The sequence below is a fragment of the Gadus morhua genome, chromosome 7 (genome assembly GCF_902167405.1).
Source record: "Gadus morhua chromosome 7, gadMor3.0, whole genome shotgun sequence".
In the NCBI taxonomy this organism is placed as follows: Eukaryota; Metazoa; Chordata; class Actinopteri; order Gadiformes; family Gadidae; genus Gadus; species Gadus morhua.
In genome coordinates this window covers 13,882,941-13,896,457 of record NC_044054.1, presented here as the reverse complement: position 1 = coordinate 13,896,457, position 13,517 = coordinate 13,882,941, and the positions used below count along the sequence as shown (strand labels likewise).

General features: G+C 50.8%; 1 protein-coding gene across 2 annotated transcripts in view; it reads left to right on the top strand.

Moving 5' to 3' along the window:
• The window catches only part of ephb4a (eph receptor B4a), a 41,693-nt gene that overhangs the window by 20,114 nt on the left and 8,062 nt on the right, over positions 1-13,517 (top strand). For both annotated transcript variants that reach the window (XM_030360979.1, XM_030360978.1), the window contains exons 5-9: positions 4,041-4,193; positions 6,924-7,259; positions 8,100-8,224; positions 8,469-8,634; positions 11,184-11,283. In XM_030360979.1, the coding sequence (XP_030216839.1) occupies positions 4,041-4,193; positions 6,924-7,259; positions 8,100-8,224; positions 8,469-8,634; positions 11,184-11,283 (880 nt within the window). The remainder of the gene's footprint in view (positions 1-4,040; positions 4,194-6,923; positions 7,260-8,099; positions 8,225-8,468; positions 8,635-11,183; positions 11,284-13,517) is intronic.

The window sequence follows — 13,517 nt, the reverse complement described above, 5'->3', positions numbered from 1 at the left end:
TCAATTTTTGGTGGGGAGCCACACATGACTACACACACACACACATATACACGTACACACACACGTACACACACACACACACCCACGTACACACACACACACACACACACACACACACACACACACACACACACACACACACACACACACACACACACACACACACACACTTGGATGTTAATACAGCCACACCCGCCAGGCACTCAGAGCCGAGGGACTCCACAGAGAAACAATGGAAGGGCTTGGGGGGGGGGGGGGGGGGGGGGGCACTCGGGGCACTCCCAGTACAGGAGGAAACACGAAACCAAAGGAAGTTAATGAGGCGAGGGACTGGCCCAGGCCTCCGAGGGGTACGGAAAGGGATCAGGTTAGGGTCAGAGGTCAAGATCCAACCGGGGCAGGCGGGGGGGGGGGGGGGGGGGGCAGCTGGGGTTCAAATCCTGAGAGGATTTTATGAGTTGTTGTTGTTGTTTTTTCTAAGCGACGTGCTTAGCGGCAGGTGGGAGGAGAGGGAGAGGATAGGTAGAGCGGGCCGGCGATGTGGAGACGGTAAACAGGTTTATGACGTGGGGAACATCAAAGCAGAGCGGGAAATAAAGAGAGAGAGGGAGAGAGAGAGAGAGGGAGCGGCGAGGGAGGAGGCTCTGAGGAATTGGGGAGTTTAATTAGCGCTGATTTTTAGAAAGAGACGGAATTCTAATTAAAGAAAACAACAACTACTCAATCCGAGTTGGAGAAAGTTATTGTGTGTGTTGTGGAGGTGGTGGGGGTCGAACCTGACACGGGGGGGTGTGCATATGGAGCGCGTGTTCCACATGTGGTTCTGCTGCTGGAGAACATTCTAGTGCAGTTTGGAGTGACCTTAAGCTTAAAGGAACCGTGAAGGAAGAATTCAAGGGTTCATTTGGGAATGGTAGGACAACACAACACGCTAGGTTTTAGTGATAAATAACATTTTTTTTTCCTTTTTTGTTTATGTCTACGTTGATTTCAGTGTCTGTTACCCCTTTTATCTCAGTATGGCATTAGATCTTCCGAGAAAGCAGTGTTATATAAGCGTGATGTAGACAGCCAAGTCCTTTGAAGAACATGTCAATCTATATATAATGGCTCTGAGACTGTCGGAAGTGTGTACTCATGTGTGTAACGTTTGGTGTGTGTGTGTGTGTGTGTAGCGGCTGGGTATTGCTCCCATGAGTCATCATAACAAGAGGATAAGAAAGTGATTACGTTTTGATTTAAAAGGTGTACAAATTCCCCCAGCTGCTCAGACCGAAGGCATCAGGCATCCAATTTGAACGGTTGAAGAGTGAATATCAACAACTGTCACAAAACACAAAGCGTGTCCCTGCCGTGGCCCACAATGTTATTTTCTGTGCAGGCTTACAAGAGGATGAATTTAAATATTCGCGCAGGTCAATTGTACAAGTAAGCGTTCTATACCAGAAGCAAATAACCGAAGATTGAAATGCTCTTCGGGGCCGATGAGTCGATTACAAAGGGATATTGCCCTTGGTGTCTGGGGGCCTGCGGGGGCCCTCTCTGACCACAGGGTCCGGCCCCACTCTCGGAGTCTTTCAATCCCAGGCGGGAATAGAGAGCAATCGGTCTGCCAAGCGGCCCCCGGGAGAGAAGAGAGGAATGGATCGGCGGGCCCTGTGGTCTGGATGTCTCCTGGGGGCGCCGCCGGTTCCCCCGCGGGCCCCTGAGAACATCTTGTGTGGAACGGCGTGCGTGGCGTCGCCATAGCGAGAGTGTTCTGCCTGTCAGTCAACGTCAGTCACCGTGATGGACATGGTGTTGTTATTGGCTTTATCAGCCACAGCCAGCCGACAGGGGGTTGGTCAGACCCGATAGGACGGAAATACCAAACCTCAACACGCGCCATCGTGGCCACTTGTGTTACGCTTTTTGATTCGGAGTGCGGCAGTGAGTTTTGAATCGGAATCTGTATTTTGAAATGATCAATACAACGACGATTGTTTAGACGTCAAACAGGTTTTATCAATATGACGCATTTAACATTGATTTCAAAGTAGAACGTAGGAGACATTATATTTCTCAATGCCGAACGTCCTACTGGGCACAATTTTACAGGGGAGGCGTTCGAAACCGCTGCTTTTTGTTATAAAACTTGAAGATAAACCCACACATTTCCAGCGTCGAGACGTTTGGAATGCATTCATCAAAATGAGGGCTGAAGTGTTTGCCGGTTTTGTTTGCTGTTTGGCAACCGGGGTACTGCAGATAAGCCGTGCACCAGTACATCTAGCTTAAGAGAAGAGAGAGAGGGGGGGGGGGAGAGAGAGAAGACAGGTGTCATTCTGATGCTAAAGGGATTGCAGGCCAGACATTCTTCAGCTGGTATCGAGTCAAAGGAGCGAGATGAAAAGCAGTGCTGAGATTCTCCTGGGAGTGACTGGGGATGCAGAGGTTGCAGAGGTGGTGAGGGGAGGGGGGAAGGGGAGGGGAGGGGGGGGGGGGGGGGGGGGGGGGGGGGGGGGGCGATCTCAAAAGGCTTTAAAGGCCTTGAATTCACTCTGCCGGTGCCCCCACACCCCCTAACCCTTCACACTCAGAAGTGTTGGGAAGGCAGTGGTCCTCGAGCGAGATGCAGCCGGCGGCGAGAGAGAGAGAGAGAGAGAGAGAGAGAGAGAGAGAGAGAGAGAGAGAGAGAGAGAGAGAGAGAGAGAGAGAGAGAGAGAGAGAGAGAGAGAGAGAGAGAGAGAGAGAGAGAGAGAGAGAGAGAGAGAGAGAGAGAGAGAGAGAGAGAGACTTGTCAGCCTGCTGAAGAACACGCTCGGTTATAGAGGTGAAGTAGTCGTTGCAGGAGTAGTAGTTAAGGAATGGCATTCCAACCTAGCGTTTTTGCCTCTTTTATTTTCTAGTAGAGCATCTAGCAGCGAGGAAAAAGTAAAGTTAATATTATTCCGTAAGAAGATCTCAAGAATAAACTCCCATCAACAAAATGGAAAATGCTGCATAGTATCCAATCTTATTTGCAAAACCACTTCTGCCTCCACCTATATATATATATATATATATATATACTTCTACTTTGATGCGTGTTCCAACTTCAGATACGTCTGAAGGAACTGCATGAGCAGTTAAATCGCCCTTATCGAGCCTCTGCAGACCTGGGCGCTGCGGCTGGCTGTACGCGCACGCTGGAACCCTAAATACAGTGGCGGAGGCAGACTGAAGCAGAGTCATTTACTGCTCCACAGGGTTTATTAATAAAATATCAGCACTATAGAGTTAGAAATATGTAGAAAATAATACATCCCTTCCCCTTTGAATCATTTGCATAATCATAATTAAAACTGGGGTTTTAAGGCAATCAACGAAGGGGGCTGAACAGAAAAGATGAGGTGGAACGCAGTGGCTAATGTGTGTGCCTTTTTCCGTTGTGTACACTGGGAGGGGAATCGACACCGTGAGACGCTTACGTAAGGGGCTTGAATAATCGAGGTGTTAAAATATATCTGCTAGCTCGTCTACCTCAGGGTAACATTGGGCCCCGTTAGTGTAAATGGGTTTAAAACTGAGCTCTGCTCGTGTCCTCTCGGTAGTCAGCCGCCTAGCCGGTGGGATTCAACGTCTTAACTCACCTACTTCCAAATGATTATTTAATCTATCCGGCGCACCGATCCTCCGATTCGGAATTCCTCGTAGATGAGCGTACATTTAGTAAACACAGATGACTTGGCTGAGCGATGGTCGACTCGTTTTGGGCCTTTGGTGTGAGCGTTGAACACTGTTTCCCTGTTCCTCGCCCGGAGGGGGGGGGTATGAGACGTCTTTCATAGTGTATCTGGCGCAGGGCCGCCCTATTGTGTTGGCGCTATCTGTTAGTGTTCTTCTTACTGTGGCCGTACTTCATCATGCTTAGCACTTGGCCACACACATTCTCAAAGGTGTGATGTACATTTTGCACGAATCTTTGTCAACAAAGTTCCCTCTGCAGTGCGCGTCGTTGCGTTTTTCTCCCACCCACTAACGACGGCGATGTGTGTGTCCGTCCCCCCCCCTCCCATCAGAGTGTCCCGTGGGCCAGTTCAAGGCGGGTCTGGAAGGCCAGTGCACGGGCTGTCCCGGCTACAGCCACGCCGCCGGCATCGGCTCCACCGTGTGCGCGTGTCGCCCCGGTTACCTGCGCGCCGAGTCGGACGCCCCCAACTCGCCGTGTACCCGTAAGTACCAAAGATGCACTGCTTTCAAATGGAACACGGTTCAATGTTTTCTGACTATCGAGGACTGTGGACACTTTGTGTACTCATCACGTACACACTCTTTCCTTGACACACATTTCAATATTGACTTTTAAGGCTGGATGTTGAGAAGCAACCATAAGTACGCGGGATCTCAATTGAAATACTTTGTGAGGATAGCAGGCTTTTCAGGCCCGCATTAGATTAGCTCTGTGTGTGTTTCCCCCGTGCTCCTGTTAGCCTAGCCAACCTTTGTTTTTACGACTGCTGACTCCATTTCTTTTCTTGTGTTCCTCTGGTGTTAGCTAGCTAACCCCCCCCGCAACCCCCCCCCCCCCCCCCCCCCCCCCCCCTCCACCAGCCTGCTTCCTGCTTTGTGCTCTTTGTCCTGTTGGTGCTGACCATTGATATGCGTTCCTTTTGTGCTGGGGGGGGGGGGGCTGTGAGGGTGGGAGGGGTGGGGGTTTCACTCAAATGTGAGGCAGCCATTATTGTCAGAAGTGACACCTCAATGTGGATTGAGGAATTTCAATTCACAAGCTCCCATGTTTGAAGTGTGAATAGGAAGGACTTTTTTAATTAGCCCAGTCTTTCAGAGCAGCCACACAAAACGATTTTAGAAACAATGTAGTGGAGGGGGAAAAAAAATAACAGGCTCACGCTGCTTTTTCTATTTCCCTGGCAAGCAGGTGTGAAATACATGCCAAACAGTACATCCACCACCGCCGCCACCGCTCCGGTAACGAGACAGATTCTGTCTCAATCAGGTCCAGCGCCATTCAGCAAATCCACCGCGCCGACCCAGTCATTAATCCATCAATCCCACATCTTATTTCAATTGTAATCTCTCCCCGTTCTACCCTCCGTTCACTTGTCAACGTGAAGTAAAAAACCCACGTCATTAACATTCCTTCCCTGAAGATTTTTTTTTTTTTTTAATATTCCCTCCCTGAAGAAGGTTTAAAAAAAGAAATAAAGAAAACTCAACCAAGGCTTTAGTTTGTCGACCCGTGGCGACGTCAAAACGTGTTCTGCGAACGCCACGAGTCCTCCGACCCGTCGAAGTCAGAGCGCGTCTGCTCTCTGAAGTCCCCCCCCCCCCCCCCCCCCCCCCCCCCCCCCCCCCCCCCCCTCATGCCTTCGCCTCCAAAGAGAACATTGCTGTTGGCACTTTAAGTCTCCGTTGCGGGGCTTTTCGACAAGACCCTTTGCCAATTCAGTCACGCCGGCTGCCTCGAATCTCGGAGCTCGGGAGAGGAACGTCGCTCCTCTTCTTCCTCGGTCGCCCGCGATCGTTATCGCCGCCGCCGACGAGTGTAATTGATGCTGCAATTTCTTCTTGTCACAGTTGTTATTTCCCCCCCATGCTGTGCCTTTAAGCCTAGCGGAGGAGTCTGTCGCTCTTGTCGTAATTAAGATTTGTGGTGGCGGTATAACTCTGCGCGGTGGCGGCGGCGGTGGCGGGCGGCCGGTAAACAGAAACCGTACACGCGCTGCCGCCGTGAAATTGGCCCGCTGATATATCTCCCTGTACGGCTCGTGCGCCAAACGGGGCGGAGATGTGTTTTTAATTCACTCAATATCTGCCGGAGATATCTCCAGACAGTCCACGCTGGGTCTGAAGCGATGGGGAGGGGGGGAGGGGGGGGGCTGCTCAAACACGCCGTGGCAGCAGATGCTTGTGTCCTCCGGCGCTCTTCATATCCCCCCCCCCCCCCCGCTCAGCTCCTGCCTATCCTCCTGTTGATCACCGCGTCGTCCGTGGCTGTTATGAATCAATACACAGCCTTCACAGGCAACAGCGAAACCCGGTTAAGAATGGCATAACCCGGTTACGCTCCCCGGTTTGAGGGATTTACACACCGCCTCGTCGTGTTTACGCGGACGCCAACCTAACCTGTTTATTCAACGGGTCTTCCATGGCGGGTCAATCCGATTGATGAATGATAACAGGTCGATTTTTAAGCCTCTGACACACTAGGCAACGCTTAAAGACGGGATGGGCCGCGGCGGTACACACTACACCGCCGGTCTTGGCGATTAGTCCTGCCTGTCCACGGAGGTCAGGGGTCGGGCGACCGGGAACATGTGGTCCGCACGTGAGCGCTGTAGTTGCTCGCCAGGTCAGGCAGGAACACGTCCGCACACGCGGAACCGGGATGAGCTACTCGGGCCAGGATGACCTCATTGGCATTCATATTAATAAACAAAGTAGATTTGTTTATTGCAGTATATGTTGCCTTTCATCTGGGATTCATTATATTCCTTTCCGGGGTACGCTCGCCTTAACCGGCGTTATGCAGGGATTATTCCAAAGACGTCAGAGTCACAGAAGAAACGGACCAATGGAATGAACTGTACAATATGGAATATGGCTGAATCCGAACCTCTCTCATGAAGCGTTCAGCCATTCCTACTAACGAACGCTCCGAGCTATGTCTCAAGCCTGCTTTTGTTCCGGTTTAGACAGTGAAAACAGAAACAGGTCATTAAGGATCAGATAGGGGTTAGACGGTGAATACAGAGACCGGTTAAAGAGCACAAAAACAGAACATGGAGGTCAAGGACGTTTTCAGACCCTCACCTGTGTGTGTGTGTGTGTGTGTGTGTGTGTGTGTGTGTGTGTGTGTGTGTGTGTGTGTGTGTGTGTGTGTGTGTGTGTGTGTGTGTGTGTGTGTGTGTGTGTGTGTGTGTGTCCCCTCCCCCACCCAGGCCCCCCGTCGGCGCCGCGCGGCATCGTGCCCCGGGTCAACGAGACCACCCTGACGCTGGAGTGGAACGAGCCCCTGGACAGCGGCGGGCGCAGCGACCTCAGCTACGCCGTGCGCTGCTCCATGTGCGGCGTGCGGCGCGGCCAGTGCGCGCCCTGCGGCGACAGCGTCAGCTACCGGCCCGCCCAGCTGGGGCTGGTGGGCCGGCGGGCCGAGGTGTGGGGGCTGCTGCCCCACACCACCTACACCTTCTCCATCGACGCGCTGAGCGGCGTGTCGGCCCTCAGTGGCAAGGCGCCGGCCTGGGACAGCATCAACATCACCACCAACCACGACGGTGAGCGGGGCTGGGGTTAGACAGTGAGTACAGAGACGGGGCACCAAGGAGCAGGTTGGGGTTAGACAGTGAGTACAGAGACGGGGCACTAAGGAGCAGGTAGGGGTTAGACAGTGAGTACAGAGACGGGGCACCAAGGAGCAGGTAGGGGTTAGACAGTGAGTACAGAGACGGGGCACCAAGGAGCAGGTAGGGGTTAGACAGTGAGTACAGAGACGGGGCACCAAGGAGCAGGTAGGGGTTAGACAGTGAGTACAGAGATGGGGCACTAAGGAGCCGGTAGGGGTTAGACAGTGAGTACAGAGACGGGGCACTAAGGAGCAGGTAGGGGTAAGACAGTGTATCAGTACAGTGTAGCAGGTAGGGGTAAGACAGTGTATCAGTACAGTGTATAGAGACAGTTCACTAAGGAGCACAGGGGCCAGACAGTGAATAAACAGACAGCTCGTTAAGGTAGCAGCAACACACTTAGCATAGAGACGGATAATTAAGGGCGGAGCAGGGAGGGACTGGACGGGGAAGGCAGAGACGGGTCGTTAGGACTCAGGTAGGGCTGAGACATACTGCTTAAGCCGGCACTCTGTAACTTTTCCACCGCCGCCATCACTTTAGTTGTGAATTATTTAAAGTGCGCTAAAGACTAAAACCCATCCAGCTATGACTCACTCAAGCTGCGTACTTTTACTCTCAAACAATTTACTCTGAGAGGGGAAAAAAGGCCAGAAATCATGTTTTCAACAGCAGCAGCTGTGGGCGCACTCCGGCAGGGTCTAAGCCCGATGTCCTCAAGGGCCCCTGGCCCCTAGACTCATCACTCTGTGTGTTTGTCCGTGACCGCAGTGCCGGCGCTGGTCTCTGTGATCCGGAAGAGCGTGTCGACGGAGAGCAGCTTGACGCTGCACTGGTCGGTGCCCACCCAGCCCCACTACACCATCCTGCAGTACCAGCTGCGCTACTGCGAGAAGGTACCGAGACCACGGAGAGCACTGCGATATACCAGAGAGATAACGCTACCGTTCAATACACCGGCGACGCAACACACTGCGATACACTGGATGATCCCCTCAGCACACTACCCTGTACCGTACTATACTACAAGACTGCTGCACTGCATTACCCTACAGTAGCCTTCAACACACTCCTCTACAGTACACATCCACCAGTCTGACAGATATTTAACCTCTCCCTCCCCCCCCCCCCCCCCGGTAGGAGCGTCAGAGCGGGGAGCAGTGTCACTACAAGGAGAGCCCCGGTAACCAGGTGGTTCTGAGCGACCTGCGGCGGGCCACGCAGTACGAGGTGCAGGTTCGCGCCCGCACCCTGGTGGGCTACGGGAGCTTCAGCCCCGCCGCCACCTTCCGCACGCTGCCCGACGGTGAGACAGGCCAATCACGGACCAGGGGTGTCGGCATCATGAACGTCGGAGCGTCGTCATCAAAGTGACACGTTGGGAGAGTCGTCAGCAAAAAGAAAAGTCAGAGCGTCAACTAGGGATGGGCCGATAGTCGATTCTATCGACTATCGGCGATAGATGGATTCCATCGTCGATCGTCTCAAGTAGCCGATAAAAAGGCGATAATTATATTTTAATAATTAATAAAAATATAATTAAATATAATTAATATATAATTAATATAATTTTGAATTAATTATTAATTTATAATTGATAATTAATAAATAAAAAATATATATATCTTTTTTTTTTTTAAGCGCTGTGGAAGCTATTTTTTCAACTTAAAAATCCCCGCAAATTGTAATTGAAATTAACTGGCACCGGTGGAAAACATACTATGTAGCGCTGACCTGCCGTATTCACTCACTGCTGCGAGAGGAGAGGGGAGGGGCTCGAAACCTACCGGTCTGCTCGCACGGCGAAATGACATCGCACCCCGCTGCAACATTTCCGGGTCACAGCTGTGGTACATGAGCTGTGTTTCCTTGAACAAGGTTTTACTTATTAATTTTGAATGTTTCATTTTCTCATTAAATCCCAAATAAATTGTTGATATTTCTTAACGAAAGCCGGAGACTCCATCATTAAATGTAGTCGTTTTCGCCGCTTGCAGTTATTGAGCTTCTTCTTCTCCTCCGGAAAAACACGACTGCATTGCATTGTGGTATATGGGAGTAACACGTAGGGAACATCATATGTACACTCACATTTTGGGTATTTTAAGTGCACTAAATAGGGCATGAAATTAACCAGTGAAAATTCGAACAACACTACAAAATAGCGAGCACCCTATATAGTGCACTATATCCGTGATAGGGAACGATTTCGAACACAGCTACGAGCTGTGTGTCATCAGCGTGTGTCATCATGACAGCGGCGCCGACGCATCGAAACTTAAATCAGCGGAGGCTCACGGCTCACGCTGGTCCAAGGGGAAGACCATCGTATTTGTTTTTAACAAAAAAATTAAAAAAATAAAAACGTGATTTTTTTCAAAGTGATAAATTATTATAAATAATTAGTATTATAAAATTATTATAAAGATGCCCCCCCCCGATAGTATCGACTATCGGCGATCGCTAGGGGGGCGCTATCGGACGATGGAAGCTGGTAGACGATTGCCCAACCCTAGCGTCAACAGCCATCGGAGCCCGAAGAAAAACATTTGACGCAATCCGACTTTTCTTTTTGATGACGACCACGCTCCGACTTTTACGGGATTTTTTTCGTTTTTACGGCCAGCCGTAGACGGATGATGCTGTCGCCGTCGCGGCGTCCCTGGGACATGCTGCTCTGGGGACGGCGTTGGTTTCTGGAGCGCTGCGCTCCTCGAAGCAGCGCTCTCTCATATTAGAGGGTAGCTGAGCGTGACGGTTCCCCTTTAAGATAACACGCGCGTTGGTAATCCCAGACGGGGGAAATTCGGGTGTCACAGCAGGACAGTAATAGGAATTTTAATAAGCGACGCGAAGATGTAAATAACAGGCGAAAAAAGGAACAAAGAGTCAATACATAAAATACATTGACGTACGCGTTATATTTTTCCCTCGTTGGTATGCATTGGATCGGTATGCTCTGATTGTTCCCAGCCTAACTTTGCTAGTGCGCTTAGGATAAAAGCGTCCGCTAAAGGCCTGGTGGTAGATGTGAATGTCGTCTCCATGCAGAATGGGACACCAAAGGGTATGCGAGTGTGGACGGTGTGCCGGTGCAGAGGAGTGTCCTTGAATCGCAGCCTAAAACCCAGTTCTGTGCTGCCACTCACACTGCTTCCACACTCCAATGTTAAACGTCCTGCTGTCTTTTCTATAATTACCTCTCGCTTTCTCTCCTCTCCTCTCTATACCCGTCCCTCTCTCGCCCTCTCTGTCCCTCAATACAGCTCTCTCTCGCTCTCTCACTGCATCTCTCGCTCATCCTCTCTGCCCCCCCCCCCCCCCCCCCCCCCTCTATCTACTTGTCTCTCACTCTCTCGCACTCGCTCTCTTGCCTTCTCTCTCTCCCGCTCTCTCTATCTACATGTCTATCTCTCACTAGCTAGCTGTCTCTTTCATCCTCTTTCTCTCACTATGTATCTCTCTCCCGCTCCACCTGGGTCACTCTCGCTCTTCCTCTCTCGTCTGTCTCTCTGTCTCTGTCTCTCTGTCTCTCTCTCCCGCTCTACCTGGGTCACTCTCGCTCTTCCTCTCTCGTCTGTCTCTCTGTCTCTGTCTCTCTGTCTCTCTCTCCCGCTCTACCTGGGTCACTATTGCTCTTCCTCTCTCGCTATATCTCTCTCTGTGTCTCTCTCACCCCCTCTAACTTACCTTTTCTTTATCCCTCTCTCTGTCTCTCTGTCTCTGTCTCTCTGTCTCTGTCTCTGTCTCTCTGTCTCTCTGTCTCTCTCTCCCGCTCCTTGAATTTATGTTTTTTATCAGCACTGATCGTATGTGATTGATTGATAAATGTTTCTCTCTGTCTATGCCTCTCAGGTCACGACTCTCCATCCCAGATCCTGGTCACCGGGGTGCTGGTTGCCGTGGGGTTGCTGCTGGTCATCATTGTCATCTTCGCCGCCGTCTTCTGCATGCGGTAAGAGCCTGCTCTGTTCTGGTCCAGTCTAGTTCTGGTCTGGACTAGTCTGGTCCGGACTGGTCCGGCCCTGCTCTGTTCTGGTCCAGTCTAGATCTTGCCGGGACTAGTCTGGTGTGGACTGCTCAGTAAGGGACAGCGGGGGTGGGGGGGCAGTGTGGGGGGGCATTGTTTTGCTGGCAGTAGCCCCGGGTGTTTATACGGGTGTGAATGATATGTAATCACCGCCAGGTTTGAGTGTGACAGACACACTCACACACACGCTGTGTTCACTCAGAGACAAAGTCCTGTTTCTTTTTCTGCTTACGCGGCGTAAAGTTTTCCTGCTCATTAGGGCCTTTTACACAGTAACTGGTCCTGGATGGCATCAGAGATATGGAGAGGGAGGGAGGGAGGCAGGGAGGCAGGGAGAGATGGGGACCGAGAGGGAGAGAGGGGGGGAGGGGGGCAGCAAGGCGGGGTAAGACAGGATGCAGCCGTCCCAACCCTGTTTCCACAGGACAGGAGAACAATAGCTGTGACCTTGTGACACACAAACACACACACACACACACCTAGCATGCAACACACAAATACAACTCACACATACACACACACACACACACACCTAGCATGCAACACACAAATTCAACTCTCACACACACACACAAACACACACACATACACCTAGCATGTAACACACAAATAAAACTCACACATACTCACAGGGCACAAACACACACACAAACCTTGCATGCAACACAAAAATAAAACTCAGTCATACACTCACAACACACACTAACGTTAACACACAAACACACACACACACACACACACTTACAGCACACACATACACCAACACACGGACTCACATCAACACAAACTCACATCTCACACACCTTCAGTGCACATGCACACATTATACACACACACACACACACACACACACACACACACACACACACACACACACACACACACACACACACACACACACACACGTGTGTGCGTGGGGAGCGGAGGCAGAGGCCCAGTTCTGCCATGGCTAGGGGTGCTCTGTATTCCGTGTTCGGTGTTATTGCTATTTTGAGATTGTGAGGAAGCTGAGCGGGTGATGAAGGACGTCCAGGAACCCAGTAGCTAGCTGCAGGCAGGCGGAGGTGACGGGGGGGGGGGTGGGCTGGTGGGGGTACAGTCTGCCTGGGAGAGGCTTCTGCTGGTGGGGGCTGGTGGTGGAGGCTGCTGTTGGGTGGTGGTGTTGGGGGGAGAGACTGCTGGTCGTGGTGGGGGGGGGACGGGGGGGTTTGGGAGTGCTTCCTATGTCAGCCCACAGATGACTGCTCTCTTGTTATCCCACATCCAGGGTCGCCAGTCACCAGCGCCACCGCAGCTTTTATGGACATATTTATGGTTTTTTGGCATTCGCTGTGTCTCTATGTCATTCTCTCACTCTCTCCCACTCGCTCGCTCACTCGCTCACTCACTCACAGGGTAATAGTTTAAACAAGAAAACAGAAAAAGGTAAAAAGTTCATATGCCACTGTTTTTATGGATATATTTATGTGCATTCTCCCATTTCACATTTTTAACAACGTATATAAAAAATATGTGCAATCGGTGATATGCCATGGTTATATACTGCTACTGTTCTGGACATAATAGTGAGAGAGTAGATAGTCTAAACACAAAATATATATATATAAATATTCATATATAAACAAATGTATAACAGTAACATATCAAGGTCATATACCTCCGTCCTCATGGACATCATTTTGTACCCTCTCCGGTTCTCTCTCTGGCATTTATTAATTTATACAATTAAATAATGATAAATAATTAAATGAGGCAGACAGTTCATAACCAAAGGTAATATTGAAAAACGAATCAAAAAAGAAAAACGACCATCAAACCGGTAAAAACCAGCAAACAGAAACATCAGTTGGCAGTTGGTCGGATGGGCTCCGACAACGTGTCTAACGTCCCAGATGTGTTGTTCTTCCACGTGATTAAATCCTTTTCACACACGCTTATGCACACCAGAAGTGTCCGGCGGTTCGCAAGCGTTTAAAACCCTCTCTCTTAATCGCTCTACAGTCTGCCAAACCATCTCGCCGGTTCCCTGGCTCCTAAAATGAATATATTAGCATATCGCTAGGGGAGGCGGTGACCGCGCTCGGGCAGCCATTTTCTCCCTCTCTGCGCTACAGCGCCATCGTTCCAAATCCCACGACGCCCTTATCTGCAGTTTGGTT